The 23,109-nt window shown below is 42.8% G+C and overlaps 1 protein-coding gene across 14 annotated transcripts in view; it reads right to left on the bottom strand.

The window, feature by feature from the left end:
• The window catches only part of PPFIBP2 (PPFIA binding protein 2), an 85,586-nt gene that overhangs the window by 34,681 nt on the left and 27,796 nt on the right, over window positions 1-23,109 (bottom strand). For 7 of the 14 annotated variants that reach the window (XM_017508569.2, XM_037731383.1, XM_017508568.2 and 4 more), the window contains 3 exons: window positions 15,363-15,494; window positions 8,539-8,721; window positions 4,863-4,955 (listed from right to left, as the gene is read on the bottom strand). In XM_017508569.2, coding sequence (XP_017364058.1) covers window positions 4,863-4,955; window positions 8,539-8,721; window positions 15,363-15,494 — 408 coding nt within the window. The remainder of the gene's footprint in view (window positions 1-4,862; window positions 4,956-8,538; window positions 8,722-15,362; window positions 15,495-23,109) is intronic. The other 7 variants (XM_037731387.1, XM_037731382.1, XM_017508572.2 and 4 more) reach the window with 1 other exon arrangement.

Genomic DNA, 23,109 nt, shown 5'->3' with positions numbered 1-23,109 from the left:
CCCACCCTGATCAGCCCCTGCAATCATTGCTTTCTTACATCAAATCCTTTCAAGATACCACGGGAGGAAACAGTATCTCTGTAAGTCACCAGAGAAAACAGGAGTAGGATAAGGTTCAGTGTCAGTCACAGAGCTACTTGGTGATCAGGCCAGGATGCAAACCCTGGCCTGCCTGCTCCAGTATCAGAGCTCCACCCTCCACAGTGTGTCTGCTTCTGAGTTAACAGGCAGATGAGGGCCACTCTGACAAGGCTTGGGCTCCCTGAGCCCACCTCAAGGGTTTCTAAGTAATCTTCCTTAGCATCCCCCAAATGGGACAGGGATGACCATATCAAGAGTGACAAGGGGTAGGGTTTCCTTATTCCAAAGTTCATGATGAAGCACTGCCCCTCTGCTCTGGGCTCCACTCACAGAGGCCAAGAGCTGGGTCCTGCTGTGCAACCTGCAGGCTGAGACACGCAGCTACGGTGCAGTTTTTCAGAGCTCACACAGGGCCAAGATGCCCATGGGCTTATGACTCATGGTGACAGTGGCTTCTGAAGATATGAGCTTTCGGACTGTCAACCTCCATTTCTACAGAGGTCAGATGATTCTTGAAAGATATTCCTTTATCGTTATTTTCTTGCACCTCTCCACGTCCAGTTCTCCCTTTCTTTGTGGACAGGATGGGTGCTGATCTTCATTAGAAATCTGGATACCTGGTGCTTGTCTGTTGACCCCACAACCGGGACTTCAGCAATGTAGACCTATCAAGATGGAATCTAGCACCTGGCATGATGAGGACTCTTCTTCCTGAGGCCCGCCTCTAGGGGAGGTCTTGTAGGTATAAACTGTGGACCCTACAGACCAAGTGACTGGGCCCAACCTGCCTTGTACCAGTTTCCACAAGGATACGCCAGAAACAATATGTGTTCTGTTATCCTTAGAGTAATCTCTGTCTCCACAGTTAGGAAGGCCAAGAACAGTCCAAAGACCTTCTCCCTGACTGTGTATGCTACTGCCACTGTTCCTATGGCCACAGTCACCATGGCTGCAGCTGTGTGGCAAAAGGTCTGAGAGAGCTATGCAGACAGGCATTCAGGCAGAGATGGGTGCTCTGGGTCCCTGCAAGTGCTGTGCCTCATTAAACCCAGGGACCATACCCTACTGCCACTGAACTGGCAGATGAATCCCCTTCAGGGACTGAGAAGCCTTAAGAAGAAAAGGGAAGAACTTCCAAAAACAGTGCTGGTTTTCTCTGCGAGGAATCAGGATAATGTAGGAAGCAGTATAACGAGAACAACAAAGACCCAGATGTGAGCCTCAGCTTGGCCACTCTGAGCCAAGTTTCCTTCCCAGTAAAGTGAGAATTAAAAAAACATAGACTTGTAGCTGTAGTCTCAGCTACTTGGGAGGCCAAGAGGACAGGATTGCTTTAGCCCAGGAGTTTGATTCCAGTCTGGGTAACAGACTGAAACATAATATCTAAAATTTTTTTAAAAAGACAACCCATTAGAAATGCAGGCCAAATACAGGAATAGACAGTCCACAGAAGGAATACAGTCAATATAAATGTAAAAAAGAAATCTCAGATTTACTAATAAAGAAACACACATGCAACATGCACAAATCAGCTTCAGTTTTGCAATATATGCCTAATCTTGTTTTATATCTACCGATCACCATGACATTATCCCCTTTGGATTATTTCAAAAGAAATCCTAGACATTATTACTTCATTTTATCCATAATATTTCTCAGTTTTAAATGTTTTGATGAGACTACAGCTACAAGTCCATGACTGGCTAATGTTTATTTTGACTTTTTTAGAGATGGGATCTCACTGTGTTGTCCAGGCTGGTCTTGAACTCCCAGCCTCCAGTGATCCTCCCACCCTGGCCTTCAAATGTTCTGGGATTACATGAGCAAGCCACTACATCTCTTCCCATTCACTTTAATAATAATTTTGATATGCTTAGTTTTATTCTTATCTTAATGCATTGCTTAGAACCTCCAGGATAATACTAATTATTAAAATTTAAAGAATGCCCAGCCTTGTTTTCAGACTGTAATGAAAATGCATGTAATGTTTCACTATAAAGACTGATTATTCCTGTAGAGATCTGGTAAATATCACCTATCATGTAAATAATTCTTCTATTCAGAGCTTATTAAGAGTCATTTTATTATTTGCTTTTGAGAAATAGATTTGGTATAACTTTTGGTGTTTTGTTTTTATTTATCTATTCTTTGAGAGGCAGGGTCTCACTGTGTTGCCAAGGCTGGCCTTGAAATCCTGGGTTCAAGTGATCCTCCCTTCTTATCCTCCCAAGTAACCAAACTATAGGCATGTGCCGCCATGCCTAGCTTGTATTACTTTTTAATAAGTCTTAATAGGTTGCAATTGTTAATCAAAAATTAATTTCAAAAGTCTTCTATAATATTAATTTTCTATGTGAAATAAGCCAGATACAAAAAGAAAAACAAATACATGTCCTATGATTCCACTTATATGAAGTACCACAGACAAAAATTACAGTAAAGGTTCCCAGGCAGAGGGTAGAGAGAATAGGGAGTTTTTCCTTAATGGGTCTAGAGTTTCTGTTTGGAAAGCTGAAAAATCTCTGGAGATGAATGGTGGTGGATGGTTGGAAAACAATGTGAATGTACTTAGCACCACTGTATTATACACTTAAAAATGTTTAAAGTGGAAGGTTTTATGTTAGTTATGTATATTTCACCAAAATGAATATAATGTAATGGGGCTGGCTCTACATAGCAGGGGAGGGACAGAGAAATAAATACTATACTTTTAAGTGTAAAAAAATAAAATAAAATAAAACATATACCTCACTGGGTGATTTTATGAATTATATAATAAAATGTGTGCAAATAGCTTGGTACATTCTGGCACATAGGAAGTGTTCCACGCTTGGTAGTTATTAAATAACAACCTTAGCATCTCAAAGGTCTACATGCCAAGGCAAAGAGCTTGGGTAATTTAAAAAGGAAAGTGTTATTTGGTTTTATCACAGAGAATGGTATGTACAACTTCAAAGGTTTCACCAAGACAGGGCTTGTTTGAGTGGGGTGTTATGATGGAAGGTTCTGAGTTACTGGACCAAACCAATGCCCCTAGAGCTGGTGCCTGTGAAGCATACACATGAAAAACTACATTCAGACACACACAGGCCAGGACACAGATGGGTCTCATTGCCCAGGCTTGGTACCAAATAGCGGTGAAATCTTCGGAAAGTTAGTTAATCTCTCTGTGCATCCGATTCATTATCTGTAAAATGGTTAATCAAATTATTTTACGATTATACACTAGATTATTAAATAAATATTAACATCATGTTTGTTGCTTTCTTTTGATAACATGGGAAGTCATAAAATTTTAAATGATAAAAGCATGATATAAAATTGCATACAAATTATCAACATTAACAATTAAGAGAGACAGAAACACTGAGATAGAGAGACCCTGATGTTTGAATATCTGTTCCCGCCAAATCTTATGTTGAATTGTAATCCCCAATATCGGAGGTGGGCCCTGGTGGGAGGTGAATGGCTCATGGGGATAGATTTCTCACGAATGGTGGCACCACCCTCTTGGTGCTGTCCTCGCAATTGTGAGTTCTCACAAGACCCGGTTCTTCATAAGTCTGCGGCACCGCCTCTCCTCTCTCGCTCACTTTCTCCCGCTTTGCTTTCTGCCATGATTGAAAACTCCCTGAGGCTTCACCAGAAGCTGAGCAGATGAGAGCATGCTTCCTGTAAAACCTGCAAAATCCTGAGCCAATTAAACCTCTTCTTCATAAATTACCTAGTCTAAGATATTTACTCATAGCAATGCAAGAATGGCCTAACACAGATCTAAAACAAAAGAGAACAATATCTGGAAGGAAATATTAGCAATGGTAGTGCCTGGATGGTATGGTGCTTTTTATTCCTTTAATTTTTTTTATGGTTTAAAAATTTTCTATAATGAGTGTTATTGTTTTTATAATCATTAGCAATTAACTTGCAGAAAAAATAAAAATACAAACTAGAAGTTAAAAAACTAGAGTAAAAACGATCCCGTAATGCCCTTTGGTGGCACTGCAGACACAGTAGGGGAAGGTAGATATGAGTCTCCCACCTTCCCATACCCTCAAAGGAAACCTAACCGTAGCCTAATGTAAACTTCCTGAAGTTTAAAAGACAATTCAACATTTAAAAATCCAACATTTTTTTTGTGCGGGCCAAAAAAAATTCACGGGCTGAATGTAACCCACTAGTTTTGATCTCCGTACTTTAACTAGCATAGGAAAAAAAGGAAGAAACAAAGGAGGGAGGGAAGGAGTTTATTTCATAATAGAATTTATTCTTGGTGTCCTTTAAATTGCAAGCTCCCCAGTTTAAGAGAAACATGATTTGATTGAAGAAATAATTCAAAGTTTATGTCATTTTTAGGAATATATTTTGTGCCAAAAATAAAGCATGCCAATTTTTGAAAAACTGATTCTAGAAGGGACTACTGAATTTAAAATGATGCATCCAACATCTGCTTCAGGACTCACGACTCACTGCCCTGCCACTCACTTGCTCTCCCGCTCCTACCCTCTTCTTGGCCCAGCTTCAGCCAGGTGCTATGCCGTGCAGGGAGAGGAAGCAGACTGGGTTACTACACTTCTGCAGTTCATAACCTCACGGGCTTTCCCCATGAGGAGCTTTCCTTGATCAAGTCAGTCTCCTGCACAATCTGGGCACTCTTGCATGTCCACATTGGAGGGTTGATTTGCATTTTCAAACTCAAGGTACTGGAAGCCCCCAAGGTGGAATGCAGACCCTCCCCACAAGGACCTCATAGCCTCTCCATAAGCATCAGGAGTGCCGTTTACCTTAGTGGCCTTTAGCTTCCATTCGTACTGATTCCGTTCATTTTCTAACTCTTCCACTTTGATTTTGAGGTGCCTGAGCTCTTGTAGTAACTCCTAGATGGATGAGGGAGAAAGATGAAGTTCTGATGGTTAAAAGGTTGTGCTCTCGATTTACCAACCTGGTTAAGCTCATGCATAGAGGATGCAGCAACCACATCAAGCTCCACTTAGCAGCTTTCATCTTTAAACATGGCCCTTGTTTTAGGAAAGCTGTATGGCCTTTAAAAAACAAAGACCAGGGAGCTCCAGACATAAGAAAGTGAAACCTTTCCATTTAGTTTTAGAACCTGTTCTGCCTGCCTCTTTCTCTGACAGCTGTGTCCTCTGCAGGGTACTCCAGCATCACACACGTGAGTATAGGGAACCAGGCAGGTGAGGCTTTGGAGTGGGAAGAACAGAGATGCTGAAATGAGGAAGCTTCTTCCCTGCGATGCAAAGTAGTAGGAAGCAGGCTAATTGGGACCATCTCTTTGTGCTGGGAGTGAAGGAAGCCAGAAGAGGGGGTCTGTGATCCTAGAAGGCCTCATAGAGGAAAAAATGAAACCCTAAGGGAACAAATGTTAAGTGCCAAATACGGATGCCATAATGTGTGCTCCAGTTCAGAGGAAGAGGTTGGTTTGAAGAAAGAAGGGAGGGAGAAGGCATCCGGGGGGGGAGGGGTGTAAAGATAGGAGGCAGAAAGGGAGGTAACTTATGGGGCTGGAGCTGAGGATGGGTGTAGGCACACAGTGGAAGATGAGGCTGGGAAGTTAAGGTGGGACCTTAACATAAAGGCTCGAGGATGAGAATATGTATGATGAGTTCCAATGCCATTTTTTGGACAGTAGAGAGTCATTGAAGGTTGCTGAGTGGGGAAGTGACACAAACAATTGTCTCTTACTCATGTAGCTAGTAAGTGGTGGAGCTGGAGTTTAAGCCCATATATTCTGACTCTAGGACCCTTGTTTGTGAAACTACCCCTTCGATAAAGACGACACCACTAAGCACTGTTATCTTGAACCAATATTTCCTTAACAGACCATTGGTCCTGCTAACTAGCTCCCATCAGAAGAATTGGCATAAAGATAATCATTTCCATAGGCTTTCTGAACTACAGTCTCACACAATAAACTTCCTACTTACCATCACATGGATGCTGCACAGCCACCTCCCGACTGTCATGTGCCAAGTGGAACCCTCAACTCCCCTCCTAGTCACTCTCCTCACTAAATGCCATATCTGTCTACCTAACAGCCTATCCAGAAACACAGGATCTATCCTAAGCATCTCCCTCCCCCTCCTCCCCTATGTATGCAATTTCCTCCCAAGTTTTATTAATTCTACTCCCAGAAAAACAACTTGAATGTCTCATTTCTTTCCCACTCAGCCACCACCACTCTGGTCTAGCAATTAGCATTTATAGCCTGGACAGTCAATTCATTGGTTACTCCTCTGTTGTCTTGTTCCTCTCAAAGCAATTGACCCCGCGGCATCTGGGGGAATGATATGAACAAACCATACATCATCAGATCATGGCACTCCATGCTTCTCAAAGATCATAAACTTCAACCCATGACCTGACTCAGCTCCCTGCCTGCCTCTTGGATCACTCTTTCTCCCTAGTTATGCTCTAGCCACATGGATAATTTCATCAGTTCCTCTCTTCAACTTAGGTCTTTGCAGTCAACATTCCCTCTGTCTGGACTTTTCTGCCAGGTTAACTCCTGCCTATCCATCAGGTCTCCCTGAGTTAAGCTATCCCGACCTCCACACTATATCGGGCCCCTCTGTTATATTCTCTTGTTGTACCCTGTGTACCTCCTCGTAATTTGCAATTCAATGTTTATTTGTATGATGGCTAATGGCTAGCTCTCCGCCTAAATCGCAAACTCCATGAGGCATTTGCTAACCTCTGATTATTCTGCAGTGCCTGGCACATAGTAGGTGTTTACTATTTGTCAATGAATGCACACATGAAACTCAAGTCATTATTTAACTGGCCTTGAGTTTTGTAAGGTCATTTATTAAGACTGCCTTATAGCTGAGGTGAGCATTTGCTGGTGCCCGTTAAAAACCAACCAACCAACGAACAAACAAACAAACAAAAACTTCTGGCCAGGCGCAGTGGCTCACACCTGTAATCCCAGCTCTTCGGGAGGCCGAGGTGGGTGAATCACTTGAGATCAGGAATTTGAGGCCAACCTGGCCAATATGGTGAAACCCATCTCTACTACAAATACAAAAAATTAGCTGAGTGTAGTGATGGGTGTCTGTAATCCCAGCTAAGGAAAAGAAAAAGAAAATCGCATCCATGATCTGCATCACAGGATGTCAAGGCCTCAGTTACTGCTTTGACTTGCAGCAGACCCAGAATCATTCTCTGAGAATATTACTGGCCCTGCCTGAGAGGTTCCAATGCCCACAAGTTGGGCGTTCTTCTGCTCAGCTTTGTATCCTAGCCACGCTACTCAGTTTGTTGGAGAGGGTGTCAGGCAAGCTGATATCAGAATCAGAAGTGTGCAGGTTCCTACTGCCTGAGGGGCTGCTACTATGGGTACACAGAGATCATCCTCTCCAGGCTCTGTGACCTCTGGAACATCCTCTTCCTTCCATGTTACTTCTTGTCCATCATTGACTACCAACACTAGTACACAATTTTACCTTCCTTTAGAAGTCTTGCTGGAGAAACCTACTCAACCTGGGTCATGCTCCAACACCTCCTCCAGGCTTCTCTATCCAAATCTACATTTACATCTTGACTTTCACATTTTCCCCCTGTCCTTTAATGCAGCAGGAAATCTTTCCCATGGACTCCCTCCCCCAATGCCTATGTCTAGATTCTCAACAGGTTCCCTAATTGAGTATGGACCATAGTAACTTCCTACAGAGCCAGGGTATCCTCTGTAGTACTCATGGCTGCTGTAACCTCAGTCTTTTCTTGAGGGGCTTCCAAGTCCTCTTCAACAGTAGGCCCCCTTGGAGGTATAGGCTTGTCTCTGCTGAAGCTGTCATCACCTGCCATCAGCAAAGTCACAGAGAACCAGGTCACCCCCATGTGGAGAGCCAAGTCCAGAATCCCAGTCAGGTATCCCCCTGCATGGCCCAGTGGCTATAAAATCACCCAGATGTGATTATGTGGGGGGATATTTTTCCTGGAAATTCAGATGATGACTTAATTATTCACAGCACATGGAAACTTGTATTTTGTTTTTGAACATAAACTTGAAAGGATTCTTTTTCATGATACTTTTCTTCTCAAAAAAAAAAGAATCATGTGAAACAAAACTTTATTTAATCTCCCAGCCTTGGAGGAAGTGTCAGTATCTGAGTCATATATCTGGGAAGGGGAATCATGAGGCTCCCTGTTGCACAAACGCCCCATCACTCAGAGCACCTGGTGTACCTCATTTCCAACCCTAAGGGAGATGAGTGTCACCTGCTTGAGGGTTGGCCTCACCTGCTCAGACCCTGCTCAGTGAGGGTCACTGAGCTCACCTCACATCCCAGTAGGAGTGAGTCAGTCCAAGCTCTGCCCAGAGGTAACAACAGGTCCATGCCAAGCCACTGCACTCTGTTCTGGTTAGGAGAAACCCCAGCCCCTCCACCAGTGAAATGTCCCACACACGCATGCTCTGATATACTTAAGTGTGGTTCCTACAGGTGACCCCTCCCGACAGGCACAGTCCTGGCTGCAGGGGTGGGGCTCGGCCACATCGTCGCTGGCCGCCACCTCCTCAGGGTGGTCCCTACTGAGCAACAGGCGCTCCTGGATCTGCCTGTGGATGTCCAGCTGCAGCCTACACATCTGCTCCTGCAGCTCACTGATCACATTTAGAACTGACTGTAGGAAGGAAAAGAAAGAAGAGACAAGCACTCCAGGTGAGACAGCTCTCAGATGCACAACTCCTTAAGTGAATGGCACAGAGGAAGTGTGCATGGGGCGGGAGGCAGGTGGCACCCAGTGGTCACTGTTGATGGCCCTCTACTTCCTCACCAGAACCAAAGACATGGCATTTTTCTTCAGGCCTGCCCCAACCAGGGGCCTGTCTTGAAGTTCGGACAAATCCCCAACAGCTCCTTTGTGCCATACTGTTGTGGTAATGCCGAGGCATTTCTTCTAGATAAGGGTCTAGAAGAAACCCTTCATACAAGCAGAAGCAATAGCAGAGATGGGTGCACACCAGGGGCACACGCATGGACACATCCCCTCTCCACATATACCTCTCCACATGCCACACACACCGAGTCCCCTTCCCCAAACAGCCAATGTGTCAGCACCTGTGCACAGGAGACATGGCACACATCACACTTACCCATGACAATGCATACCCAAACCCTAAACTCAGGCACCAATATGCCTATTTCAGCATATTTATCTTATATTCCTCCATCTTTTCTAAAAGATTATCCCAAGCAATGTTCTTGCAACTTTTCACTGATGTGTGGATTTACCTGGTCTACCACAAGACACATTCCCGGCCAAACCAAAAAGGCCAATCTGATGTGCACTCACTCCTTAAGGACACAGAGCCCTACTTTGTCTCCTAGTTTCTGACAAACCATCACAGAGTGGGCCCCAAACTCAATAGACTAAAATTTATTGAACCTATCAAACTTTTGCCATTTTGAAAATCAAGAAGAACATGGTTAATTTCCAGTTTTCTAGCAACTCATTTGATTTTTCTGATTCATTAAAATTCATTTACAGTGAACACTTTGGACGACTACTGTCCTAAATTTTTTGTACCTGTCAGAGGCATCAGTGGAATCAAGGCCATTTTTTCTCTGATTTTCTTATTAAGAACACAATTCGTGTGTGTGTGTGGCTTTGTGTTGTCCTCAGCATTGTCCTCCTTTAGTTTGGGATGTCCCCTTCCTGACACTGGTCATGCAAGTGCACTTTTATTTGTCTTTAGCATATGTCCTTTCTGCCTTTTGTACAAGCCCCTCTGAACACTACTTCCTTTCAGGACACCTCTGAGCGCTTCCTTTTTGTTGGTATTATCTGGGAGATTGCACAGTCAGGATTATATTTAAGTCGTTCAATATTCTTGGGTCTTCTTCTGTTTGAGAGTTCCCCATTTTATTTTTAAACTGTCAGTTATGATTTACCCAAGTATACAGTGCATGTCTGTTTATGCCTAGGTTTTTTCATGCTCACTCTTGTGAACTTTCAAATAACAATGAGCACTTTCTCTCAAGTTACCTATCACTTTTACTTCATAAACCAGTTTCTCCCTTTGCTTCTGTATTGGAGCTAGAATGGCAGTTTTCCTAGTTTTGTCTTCTACCCTCTGAATAAAGTATAAACCAGTGAGAAAAACAAACAAGTAAATATTCAAATGCTTTAGAAAGCAGCTAGGAGATGTTTAGGAGCTAACCAAATAGTTGCTGCTCCCTCCCTCCATCACTGTCCCTTGTCTGCACCAGTCAACTTGGAGACCTGCATCAGGAACACATCTATTTTCCTCCATCTACTCAGTAAGCGAAATTTCTGGGCTACTCTGCCTTAACTCTCCCTAGCTACATGTTGTCATTGTTTTCTGGTATATGTCTGTTCTCAGGCTTGGCGTTTCAACTCAGCTTCATAATTTTTTATTTTTTTTGAGACAGAGTCTCGCTGCGTTGCCCAGGCTGGAGTGTAGTGGCGTGATCTCGGCTCACTGCAACCTCCACCTCCCAGATTCAAGCGATTCTCATGTCTCAGCCTCCCAAATAGCTGGGACTACAGGCACACACCACCATGTCTGGCTAATTTTTATATGTTTTAGTAGAGACCTGGTTTCATCATGTCAGCCAGGATGCTCTCAAACTACTGACCTCAAGTGATCCCCATGCCTCGGCGTCCCAAAGTACTGGGACTACAGGTGTGAGCCACCACGCCTGGCCTAGCTTCACAATTCTTTATCTTCAGGGCTGGCCCATCTCCTCTCTTAACAGGTCTGTTTTCCCTCCCATAAAGCAGACCCTTTTGTAGCTCTGTTCCATTCTGGGTCCCACAGAATAACATCTAGGTGTCATTTATGAGGTTATAATTGCTGTCTTGTGTTGTAACCTCAGCTCACCTTGTTTTAAATCATACTGTGCCGACCATTAAAGCTCTTCTTTATGATTCTTTTCTACGTGAAACTACTGGGCATCTCCCATAATCACAGTTGTTTCCAATCCCATCTTACCTGCTAATCTTGTACACAATTTTACTTAGTTCTTTCTTTTTTTTTTCAGGCTCAGTTTAATACTGTCCTGGCACTCTTATACATTACATTGCTCATAGGAATATAACCTCTATGCTCTAGAGAGGGCAATTTGGAAATATCTGTCAAAATTTCAAGTTCCTGTACCCCTTGACCCATAAATTCCACATCAATATATTTACATATATACAAGATTATTCACTAAAGCATTATTTGTAAAAGCAGAAACTTGGAAACCACCTAGATGTCCACTGAGAGAAGACAAGTTAAATAAATTAGGCTATAGTTGGATGGTAGAACAATATGCAGATATAGATATGAATGAGGAAGTTTTTAAAAACATAGTTGGTGTGAAAAGAACTCTAAGACTGCTAAATTTAAAAAGAAAGGTCTACAATAGTGTACATTTGCATAAAAATGAGGAAAAGTGTGTGTGTGTCTGTGTATATCCACATGAATGTACCTGTCCATGCATAAGATGACTCTGGAAGGGTACAGACTGATGGCAATGGTTCCTGACTGCCGACTGGAGGACAGGTGTTGAAAAAGGTCTTTTGCTATATACCTTTTGAACTCTTGACTTTTGAATTGTGGGAGTACATTTCCTATACTGATACAAGTGAGTAAACAAAGAAAGTAAAAACAAGAATAATAAAACTCTCCTCCTTAGGCCAGCTCATTTCTGAGCAAACAATCTTTCTAGATCTCGCTCTATATTCCAAGTCCATCATTCTGTTGCCTCAGTTCAGAAATCAGAATCCCTTTCTCCCAAGGTCCTAACCACAAGGAAGAAGGAATGAGGGCATCAGCACTTGTGCTATAAGATGTTTCCATTTTCTGCAGGAAATCCTTAAGATTCTTTCCTGTTCTCTTCTTGCTCATGTGTACCCCTGATCAGTTGGGCTGACTCCTCTTCCTAGCATACTGGGGGCCCTGTTCCCTTAACAGGGTGCTCTGGTAACTACTCACAGAACCCTCCGTTGCCACAGTGGGGTCCAGCTGCAGGTTGCTGGCACCCCCACAGCATGGGGAAGCCAGATTCCTTTCTTGGGGAAGACTCAACTGAGCAACATGCTTTTGCAATGCTTTGGCCTGTATCCACACAGAGGTTTTCCTTTACATCTGGATCTCTTTCTTTCATGCTCCATTCTTTGATTTTAGTATTTATTTTCATTGTCAATCACTCTTTCGTAGTCCTGCTTTTCAGGAGTACGTCTAATTCATCCAATCTTCAGTACCCTCATATGATCCCAAACCATTGCAAAAGGCTGACGAGAAAAGGTAAACAGGAAACCCAGTATTCACCGACATCTCATTTGGGCCATTACTTACTCCTGAGCAAGTGTGGCTAGCAAGGAACCTGCGCCCCCAAGTCCTTAGGTCTTACAGAATGACTGTCAGTAATCATTTCCACAACTTACAACAAGCAGCAGGACGCTGGCTTAGGCTATGATCAGAACCAGAGTAGAAAGAGCAGCCTGCAATGCTCTTGCCACCAGCATTCTCTTCTTTTCATTAAAACATAAAACAGAATTTGAGGATAAAGCCTAAGCTAAACTGAGGAAGTTTATTTCATATTTGCCTTCCTCATACCTAAGGAAAAAAAAAAAAGAATCCTGCCTGTTCCAAACCACACGCAATCAGCCCTCAGGCTAAGAACATTCACTGGAAAAAACAGCAGCAGTATAATATGGGAAGTAGCGTTCCCTTTATTCATGCAATTACAAACTCTGGTGACCTTAGCCAGCAAAATGTTTCACTCAAAATAAACATCTCCATGCACATGGCGATACTGCAGCTTTAGCAGCACCCTGTGGTTTTAAACCCCTGGTGATCCATGCTCCAGACACTCACAAATAGAGGTAGAAGTTCTGTGCATACCGGCAAAGATTATGTGCAATTACAAGAATGAAGAATTGGTTTCAGGTCATGTGGCTGCTCACTGATTATCACAGGTTTGAACAGCCTACAGAATTCCTCCACGTGGAAACCTAATATTTGTACTAGCAACTGGGAAGGGCTGTTATCTGGTAGGATTGAGGCCAGATGCTCAGGGTCTACGTTGCCTTATTTCTGAGCAGACCGATGGAAAACAACAACAAAAAATTCAGATTTAAAAATAATCTTTCAGAAAAGAAAGAAAAAAAGCAAACAGTAAAATGACTGTGTTAGTGCATCTTGTCCCAGAAGTGGGAGCGCTCCTTCCTTTCTGATGTTCCTGTAGAGGGACTGCATTATCCCAGCTTGGTGCTAACCCTGCATACTTCCACAGATGGAGTGACTTTCAAACTCATACCCACCACCTCCCATGCACGGATCCCTGTGGTGACTGGTGTAGAACCAGGCATGTGATCCAAAGTGGCCCAGTGAGATGCAGCCCTGGGGCTTTTGCTGGAACCTTTGAGAAAGTACCTCTTTGACTGCGGAAGTTGCCTGACTGGCAGGATATCATTCTGGAGCTACTGATGGCCATCTCTGTCACCACTTGGGGAAAGCCTTCTTGAGAATAAGGCTAAAACAGAACCAAGTGATACAACTGAGACTAATTTCTAGTGACACTGTGAGATTACCTGGATCTAGTCATATTGTATTTTTTAAACTGTGGACTTTTCAAGTGAGGTGACATAGCTCTCTCACCTCCCGTTTTGTCTTAAGTGATCCTGAGTTGAGTATCTGCCACTTTAAGCCTTCTTACAGAGTTGATGGAATTCTGCCCCCCAAGTCCTAATGTGTGTTCACATACAATTGTGTATGTTGAAACGCTAGTAAACTACTTTCAACCAGAAGAAAATTCAATTACTTCTCCCCGAACAGTTAATTCAACTAACACTTCACACAGATTAGCTTTCAGGCTGTGTCAACTTTGCAGCATGTAAATAATGTATGTGTGTCTACATTTTCATTTCCAACATGCTTAACAATACTATCAATTAAATCTAATTACTATGTGCCCAGGACCATGCTAAGGGATCCACATACATTATCTCATTCACTCTTCAAAATAACCAAAGAAATAGGAAGTATTACTACCTTTATCATACAGAAAAAGAAACGGAGGTTCGGGAGGTTAAATTACCTGCCCAAGATCACACAGCCACTGAGCTCAGTTCAAAGGTGGGAGATTCGATTGATTAGCCTGCACTCTTAATCAATACAAGCTACTATTCTCAACTTATTGGTGATATCTTCTTTTGGCATCTGTACTTCTAATTAATGAACATGTTCTCAAAAGCAATGCAAGGAATATGCTCACACATTAGAAATATTCCAATCACCAGTGTGTTTACTCAGCAAACATGGCAGGTATCAGTATGCAGTAATGCTGGCACTTATCAGAAGGAAACAGTATCTGTCTTTAGCCTAACTGAAGGAAGGAGATGAGGATACAGCAGGTATCAACAAAATGCCAAATACTATGACAGGTACTTAACTTCCATGATTTTATTTGGACTTTACCAAAGCTATCCACTTTACAGATAAAGAAATTGAAATTGAGAGATTAAGTAACCAACTTGAAGTTCATAGAACTATTAAGCAGTTAGGTCAGTAAATAAGCAAGGTGTTTTTAAACCTAAAACCTATCTTCTTTCATATCTCTCATTGCTAGGTGTGAATATAAGAACTTAAAGGCAGAGGCACATGAAGACAGTTATCTAAGGTTAAAACATGCTGCCTGCTCTCAAAAGAGCTCTGAGCCTAAAATTCTGTAAATATTTATTTTAAAAAGAGTCTGGCATGCTCTAGTCAATGGCATACAAAGACTGAAAAACAAAAATTGGAAAACATTCTCTAAGAGAAGGCCTGCTCATGGGCCGCTCCATGAGACCCATCAGGAGAAAAGAAACATATAACCTGAGGGTTCCCTCCGGGTCAGCAAAATGCATGTCAAGAAATGTTTCCAGACTCCTTGGACGTGTAGTGACAATGGCCTACTGGAAGGCCGACTTCACCCCTGTACGTTGTCATTACCTTGGGCCTCTCAGAAGACATCTTGAGTCCCTCCACATTTTGTCTTATTCTTCCCCAACTATTGCTTCTCTTTCCATCCTTGCCAGCAGTTTGAGGGAGGATAAAGCCTTAGAGCCAAAATTGGGTGGTTTGGATATTGCTGAAATTTGCAGCCACAGCAAAACCTGATAACTTGGTATTAACAGATCACTGCATCTCTGGTGTATAGATATTTCTGGCACCCAATAGCTTCCAGGCTGGGAGTTGACCAGATAGCCTAAATTCACATTATGATAGCCTTCCCATGACTGAGCTTAGGACAGTACAAGATCATCCTCACCTCTGCTTTCCTCTGCTTCTCCTCCTGCTCTCTCTGCTCCTTCTCCATGCCAACCAGCTTGAGCTTCAGCTCAGACACTTCAGTCATCAGATCAAGCTTTTGGGTCTCAAGAGATGTGCGGCTTAGCAGCTCCTGCAAGCAAAAACAGATCTCGAAATCAGAAACCACCATGTCAATAAGAACAGCTCTGGCTTCATCTATAGCACATAAGGCAATACCTAAGTTGTGTGTAGACTGCTGCCTATGAGTCACAGGCCTACTATGGATGGGCCTGGGCTGACGCTGGGCTACTCAGGGATAGCACATTCCCGATACCACCCACCGTACTTAAATAGACAAGGTGAGCTATATTTCTCAACTAATATGTTTGCCCGTAGAAACCATTATTCATTATTTCCATGTGGAGAAAAACAAATGGGTACTTTCAAAGAACCAAATTTCTCAATTTTTTAAAAGACAAAGCAGCAGGTCCTCTCTATCAAAAGAAACAAAAATGCTTACATTAACAATATATTTTTTTCAAAGCCAAAATTTCTAGATCACCTCCTGGGCTCAACCAATGCTCAGCCCAGTCTTCAACACGTTTCAATACAAGACTTCACTGCAAAGAACCTAGACAGGAGCTAGAACATAAAGTACATGTTCAGAGAGTATTGAATGATTATGTGGGAATCTTACGTGACATGGATCTTTCCTGGGCTGTTCCAAAATTATAATCTGGCCACTCTGGAATGTAAATAAGAAAACTGTTCTTTCCCAATTGTGAGGACAGACCAGGGAGGTTATTATTAGTCCTGCCATCAGGGGGACAGTAGCAAACTATAAGCAGATAACCCAGGTCTTTGACAACAAACCTGTCACTAATAAAAACACTTAATAAGCATAAACAAGGTAACAAAGGTGATAGGCAAGATACCCAATTAGAACTAATATGAATTATAAGGAACCTCAAAAATCAGGAGCATTTCCTAAAGTCCAGGGCAACATATTTTTCCCACTGGCAAAGGGTAATGTCCTATGAGGTTGAAAATCCTGGCACATGGTAGACATTGGCTACATTGGTTCTGGCAAGGAGAATAGACCAGGCAACCATGAGAACAATGGGCCAAATGAACAGAGGAAAATACAATATCCTGCCATGGTCTGAACATTCTGTATCATCTTGGGCAACCCAAGCTCAGCACAAGAATGGAAATCTCAACACTCTTACTCAACCATTATGAGGTCACAGATTCTGAACTGTCCTTAGAGCATGAATCAAACCACACAAGACAGAGATTCTTGACTTGATTCCCAGGCCAACAGCCTGGAAAACAGCCTACCTGGGAAAGGTAGGTTACAAACTGTTCATCTGCTAGTCTGAGAGGATGGGTATCTATCCAGTAGCCCAACAACTTCTAGAGCATAATGAGCTCCCCCAGCTCTGGGCTAAGGAGGCCAGCCACACTCCAGACTCCAGTTGGCTGGAGCTCCAGCTGGCTCACAGGCAGAGGCAGAGCACCGCAGACGGAGCTACAGGCTACTTGGTCACAAGGAGTCAGCCAGATGAGTGTGTCAAATGCAATGGAGAGCTGAAATTTGTTCAGTTCCTCCTCTGTACCAGAGACTGCTGGTGCTTTTATATACATCTTCTTAATAAACTCTCCCAGCGAGTTGGCAGTAAACATTATCCCAATTTTACAGATGAGGAAACAGGCCAAGAGAGAATATGTAAATCTTTTGGCCAAGGGCACAAGCCAATCAGCAGCAGAGTTAGTTTTCAAACAAAAATCTGTCTGACCCCAGAAGTCATATTAGTCTGTTCTATCACACTGTTTCCCAAACAGAGAAAGAAATCCAAGCATTTTAAGAGACATTTTTAAAAAATGCTAAAAATAGGCAATCAACAAATATTCAGTGAGCCCAGGAATTGTCCACTCGAATCGCCAAGATTTCATTGAGCACGTACTACCTATCAGGGCCTAGCGCGTAGGCTAAGCAGGCCACGACAAAGGGCCTTAAGCAGTTCTTCCCTGAGTGTGAGGGCACACAAAGTGATAAGTTCTCTGGGTCTTGAGTACATGAGTATCTTAAGATGTAATCATCCCCTACACCACCTGCTCTCTCCCACCTCCTTCTTTCCTTTCCCTACCTCCCACTCTTCCTTTATTAGCCCATTCTCTAGTTCTCCATCCTTTTGCCTACCTACCTTGTTCCTAACATGATTTTAGGCAGTTTGTAAAATAGATATTTCAAGTTAAAAAATAAATCATAAAAATTAAGGCAGGTAGGAAAGTAAGTTAAAGTCAGAGTTACAGTCAGTAGAAAATCTATGCCATACACTTCTATAAACAGCTAGAGATGGACTATAATGTACATGTGAGCTTCCTAGTTGCCAATGCAAAGGGGAAAAGGAACAAGTGCACAGTTCAGGGTCCACATGGTAATGCCTCAGATTACTGAAATCTGAGGGGAAAAAAATTCTCCATGAAACTTCATTCATTTATTCAACAAGTATGTTTTTAAAAACCTACCGGATGCCAATGCCTAGAAACATGACAGTTACTAATAAAACGAAACCCCCTATTGAGTACTTGAGCATCTTAAGATGATGCTCAGCCTGGACGCAGCGGCTCATGTCTGTAATCCTAGCTATTTGGAGGCTGAGGTGGGTAGATCACTTGAGCCCCAGAAGTTTGAGATCAGCCTAGGCAACATAGTAGAACCGTCTCTACAAAAAATACACACACACACAAAAGGCCCCTGTGGTGGCATGGGCCTATAGTCACAGCTATTTGAGAAGCTGAGGTGGGAGGATTTGATTGAACCTGGGAGGTTGAGGCTATAGTGAGCTATGAGCCACTTTACTCTAGCCTGGGGGACAGGCTAGAGTAAAAAAAAAAAAAAAAAAAAAAAAAAAAAAAAAAAAAAAAAAAAAAAAGATGCTCATGCAGTTTTGTGTTCTGATCAGCATTCAAAATACTGCTTTGATAGGATTTTTAAAAGTCTCATAATGTATCTCTTTTGAAAGCTAAGATTCTACTCTGCTTCCATCATTGCCAAAATCCCTCTAGCTATTTTAGCTACCAGGTTGTGATTGGTCATACCAATGTTCCAGCTGATGAAGATAATATTTTCACTGGTTCCAACAGCCATTCCAATCGGTCATGCCAGCGTTTGAATTAGTCACACTAACATTCCAAATACATATTCACAATTGGACACACTAACATTTTAATTAGAAACCTGAGGTTAATTTCAGATAGTTCAGTAATAATAGAACATTTATTTACTCTCTTCTAGCTTATATCTATTAGCATGTGCTTCTACCTTTCATGATCATCTTCACCTTGTCCCTGTTATAATTACTGTTCTGGTCCCTAAACTCAAAATCAGACTTCAACAAACTTATCCCAATTCCAGCTCTACTTCCCCATCTCCAGATCCAGCAAGGCCCCTAGTCACTATTACGAACTGTGATCTCTAAAATGCATGTTTTAATAGGAGTTAGCTTATCCTACATCCTCAATTGCTCCTTCTACTTCCAACATAAAGTAAATCTTGTTTTTTTCAACAATATTACACCTTCTTCCCAATCATTTCAAATGGAGACCACTCAACTTCCACCAACCCAATTTACAGAACTCCGTCCTCCCTATTCCAGGGCTGCTTCCAAGCCACTTTTTGGCCTCCTCCGACCATCTGCATCTATCCTCCTATTCTAAGGCAGAGCTCTTCACTTATACCACATTATCCCCAAACACTCAGAACCAGCCCACTTCCTTCGGGCTGCTGTCTTGATCAACAGCTTTTCTATCTACTTTAGGCGCATTCCATCTCCTCAATAGCTTCCACATCTTTGTTATTAACTTTTCAATTCAGTACCCACTCTGGCTTCACATTCTTTGACCTCAGCTCCAATACGCTTTGCTTTCCACTTCGTTTCAGCTTCTCAGCAGCACGGTCACAACTTGGATCTCATGTTTATCCAGCATGTGTTTCCTTTGCTTCTAAAATCTTCATCTCTGAAATTCTCTCCTCTGGCCACAATCGTCTGACCTTTCCTCTGTCCCACTTGCTCACTCAACCTCTAATTGCTTCTGTGGCCACTAGTTACTTAGTAACTCTCTATTTTCCTGGTTTATCAACTTCCTTGAAGCAATATTAGTCTCCTTATCCACTCTATATTTTGAAGTTGGTCATTTCAAATGTACTCATACCTACAGCAGAAAATCCTCCTAGGAACTCATCCCTGTCTCCAGGCACCACGTGAGTTTGTCAGTCTTTTGTCTGATTCCACCCTCCATGGCTTAAAAATTGCTAGTGAAAGTCACTTAATGATGCCAGTTGGTTTCCATACAAATTTATGCTATCTAATTACTGCTGATCTTCCAATACTGCCTGGCAAAACTTGTGTTTGTCTCTGGCTGATTCCTTTCGGAAACTATTCCAAGTCTTTTCTGTTCTGCTGAAGCCTAAACCCCTACCATGTCCTCCTCTTCTCCTCAAATAATCTCTCCTCATATTTGCTGAAAAGATAAAATGCATCTGTTCATTGAATGTAAGTTGTATTTCAAAGTTTCCCAGCATCATTTCTCATTCATGTATCTTAAATTCCTGTCTTAGAGACAGCAAGCCCATAGTTCCTTTCCAAGGCTAATCTGCCACAATTGCACATTGCCATCTTCTCTGCAGTCTTCTTTCACTTTTGAAAAGTGTTCTCTAGCTCAGAAAACTTCCAGCTGCACATAAAAAGTACACATCAAAGGATACAGTGCTTCCAGAATTTGCTCCTGAATTGCCCCTGACTGACCTTCCCGTTTCTGGCTATTTCTCAGTCTCCAGACTCTTCATACATCCCCATACAACTTGATGAACCTTACAGTAACTTCCTGGTCAACCAGCAGCCTTTGGCTCTGTCTCTGAGTTCTGGTCCTGTTTCTCCCTCCAGCTGGTAACTCAGAATGGCTCCTGCTCACATGGTCCTAGACTCTTCCTTACTTCTGTACTGCCTTTGGGCCAGTTCCCACCAGGCTTTGTGCTACTCTAGATTAGGGCCATCAATCATCCACTCTGACAGGCATTTAATCTCTCCCTCACCATCAGCTCCCATCCCTCAGGCTATAAACATGATCGAATTTCTGACATTCTAAAGAAACTTGACCTTGCCTTGCCCTCAAGCTACCACCATCAACTCCCATGTCCTTTTGCTGGGCCAATGCATGGGTATGTGTGTGTTTACAGGTGGGTGAGTAGGTGTGTATGTTTATGGGTGGGTAAGTGGGTGTGTGTGGGGTGTGTTTATGTGTATGGGTGGGTGAGTAGGTGTGTGGGGTGTGTGTGTGTGTGTGCATGGGTTGGTGAGTAGGTGAGTAGGTGTGGGTATGTAGGTGTCTGTGTGTGTCACTCCTCAATACAATTTCTGCCTGACTGAAACTGGCTTCTCCTTTCACCAACTAGGGCACAGAAATCATTCCGGGACCAATGTACAAACTTTAAGATGCAGCTTGCATTTCTCAGGTCTTCATCCGCTCAATGTAAGCTACCCCTAGCCACCCCATCTTCCTTGCTCCAGGTTTTCCTGGCCCTTCTTTTTTCTTCTCCATCTCCTTTGCTGGCTCCCTTTATCTGTCTAGCCTGTAAGGAAAACACTCTTAGAGCCCTTGTTCTCATTCTCAAGACGGGAGTCAGATCTGATCCAGGTTGTCTGGAGCACCCACATCCTTGCTAGGCAACACCTACCCCCTGCTGAAGGCTTCCTGACCTTCAGGGTGGAATCCTTTTGGGCTTCTGGAGCTACTGCAGTGTGGGGAGGGGAGTTGAGAGGAGGCAGTGAGCTGAGGATAAGGGGCAACAGCTTCCCAGGCAGCACTCTTCTTCTGCTCCCAATAGTTTGAAGGTTGCCGGTGCAAATGACAGGAGGGAGGAGGTCTGGGGGAGGCTGGATTTTACTCACTATGGTAGACCACGAAACTGGGTAATAAAGGTTTAGAAAAAAATCAATGGATAAAACTGTCACTAACCTTTTTCAGAAGGACGAATACTTCTCGTTTCTAAGAGATAAAGAAAGTTTATATCTCGGAGAAACTCATCATTCATTTCCTTTTACCAAAACTCAAGTTCTGACTAAAGCTGAACAAAAGCATTTGGCTTTCAACTTATTCGCTCCTTAAAGGGCCACATCTTGAAGCAATTACCTCCATCTTTAAGTGTGGAATATGACCCAGGGAGTTACTGACCAATGACGGAGGACCACAGCCAGACTGGCAACCTGAAACCAGAATGAAAGAATGGGCCATGGAAAGGCATGAAAGGAAAAATAAGTCTCTTTGCCCTTTGAAGTAAAAGGCCTAGGTCTTGCAGGGAGGCTTCTTTCATGAATAACACTGTGCAGACAAGAGGTGCTTGTAGTCAACCCGAGTTTGAGCCCAGACTCAGTCCCCACTAACTCAATTATGTCTCTGAACCTTACTCTTATCTGCAAAAATGAAGTTAAAGTATTTAGTTTGCCCTGTAGTCTGGATACCCAACATCAAATAGGATAAACGTGAAGAAATTGATTAGCTCATAAATCCCCAGAGGGAGTTCTTGGGAATATTCGAAAACTTCCTGTTTTCTTCACTTATGAATCAGTGTATTACCTGCCTCAGACAGATTTGTCTTCCCACCAGAACATGTACACAGCTCATTTAATATTTTCTTTGAGATAGAAATACCTGTTTAAAGGCTCTCCTGGGAAATTTATCAGTCAGCTACTAGACCTGTGTCTCAGGCCCACAACCTTCTGCTCAGTGTCTTGACTTACAGTGGCCATTTGTATGACAGCCTGTGCTTAGTAACACTGGAAAAACTTTACTAGAACTCTGAGAAGTAAGAGGTGGGCAATACAGAGGCCATATTGTCATCCCCATTCTCTACTAGTAAGAAAACAGGTACACTGACTTTCCCAGATCAACAGCAAATAGCAAATCTACAGAAACTCATATCCATGAACTCTCAGTCCCCTTTGTCACTTCCCAACCTCAACTAAAAGCCAAAACAATGAAGTTGCCTAACTCCTAAAGCTCTATGTCAACAGGGAGGATGGAAATAGAGAGACTGGTGTTGTTCAAGGTTTCCCAAAAGCAGGATTATGTCTTCACAAGGTTTGCACCTTTACTTCCTCCCCACAGTGTTCCCTTTCCCTGTGTTCTGTTTTGACATTGACATTGTTTTTGTTCACATTTATTATATCTGTAAATGACCAGTCTGGAAAATGCTCTATTTGGCCACTAGCTCCATGTAAAACCTCTTATCCACTGAGTAGCATCAGCTTCTTTCCAGAGATCAGCCTCTAGAGAAGGGTCAGTGATCAGAGGCAGAGGAGCTTATTGTGCAGGAACCTACTAGACCCCAGAGAGCTCACGGGGGCTACTTTACAAAAAGCCACCACAGGCCTCAAGTATATTGTTTTTTATATATAAAACCTTTCCCATGATACAGAGATTTTTGTTGCCAGCATAGTTTGAGCCAGTCACGAGAAGATTGCTGGTCCATGCCTCAAATCCTAGGGACAATTCTGGGCCCTGGCCTCTGATAGCCTTGGTGTGCGGCTGAGCAATGCAATGCCTTGACCCGCTTAAGGACCAGAGAGGCAGGGCCCAGCACTCTGAGTTCCATTTTCAGGCTCAGACAATACCAGCCCAGTGAAAACCAACTCAGACTGTCCCTCCCCTAAAGATCCTTCTGAGAAATGATGTTTTTTGTTTTTTTTTTTTGTTTGTTTTGT

The sequence above is a fragment of the Cebus imitator genome, unplaced genomic scaffold (assembly GCF_001604975.1).
Source record: "Cebus imitator isolate Cc_AM_T3 unplaced genomic scaffold, Cebus_imitator-1.0 Scaffold396, whole genome shotgun sequence".
Lineage (NCBI taxonomy): Eukaryota > Metazoa > Chordata > Mammalia > Primates > Cebidae > Cebus > Cebus imitator.
The sequence above is the reverse complement of the archived record's forward strand: the minus strand, read 5'-3'. Positions and strand labels throughout refer to the sequence as shown.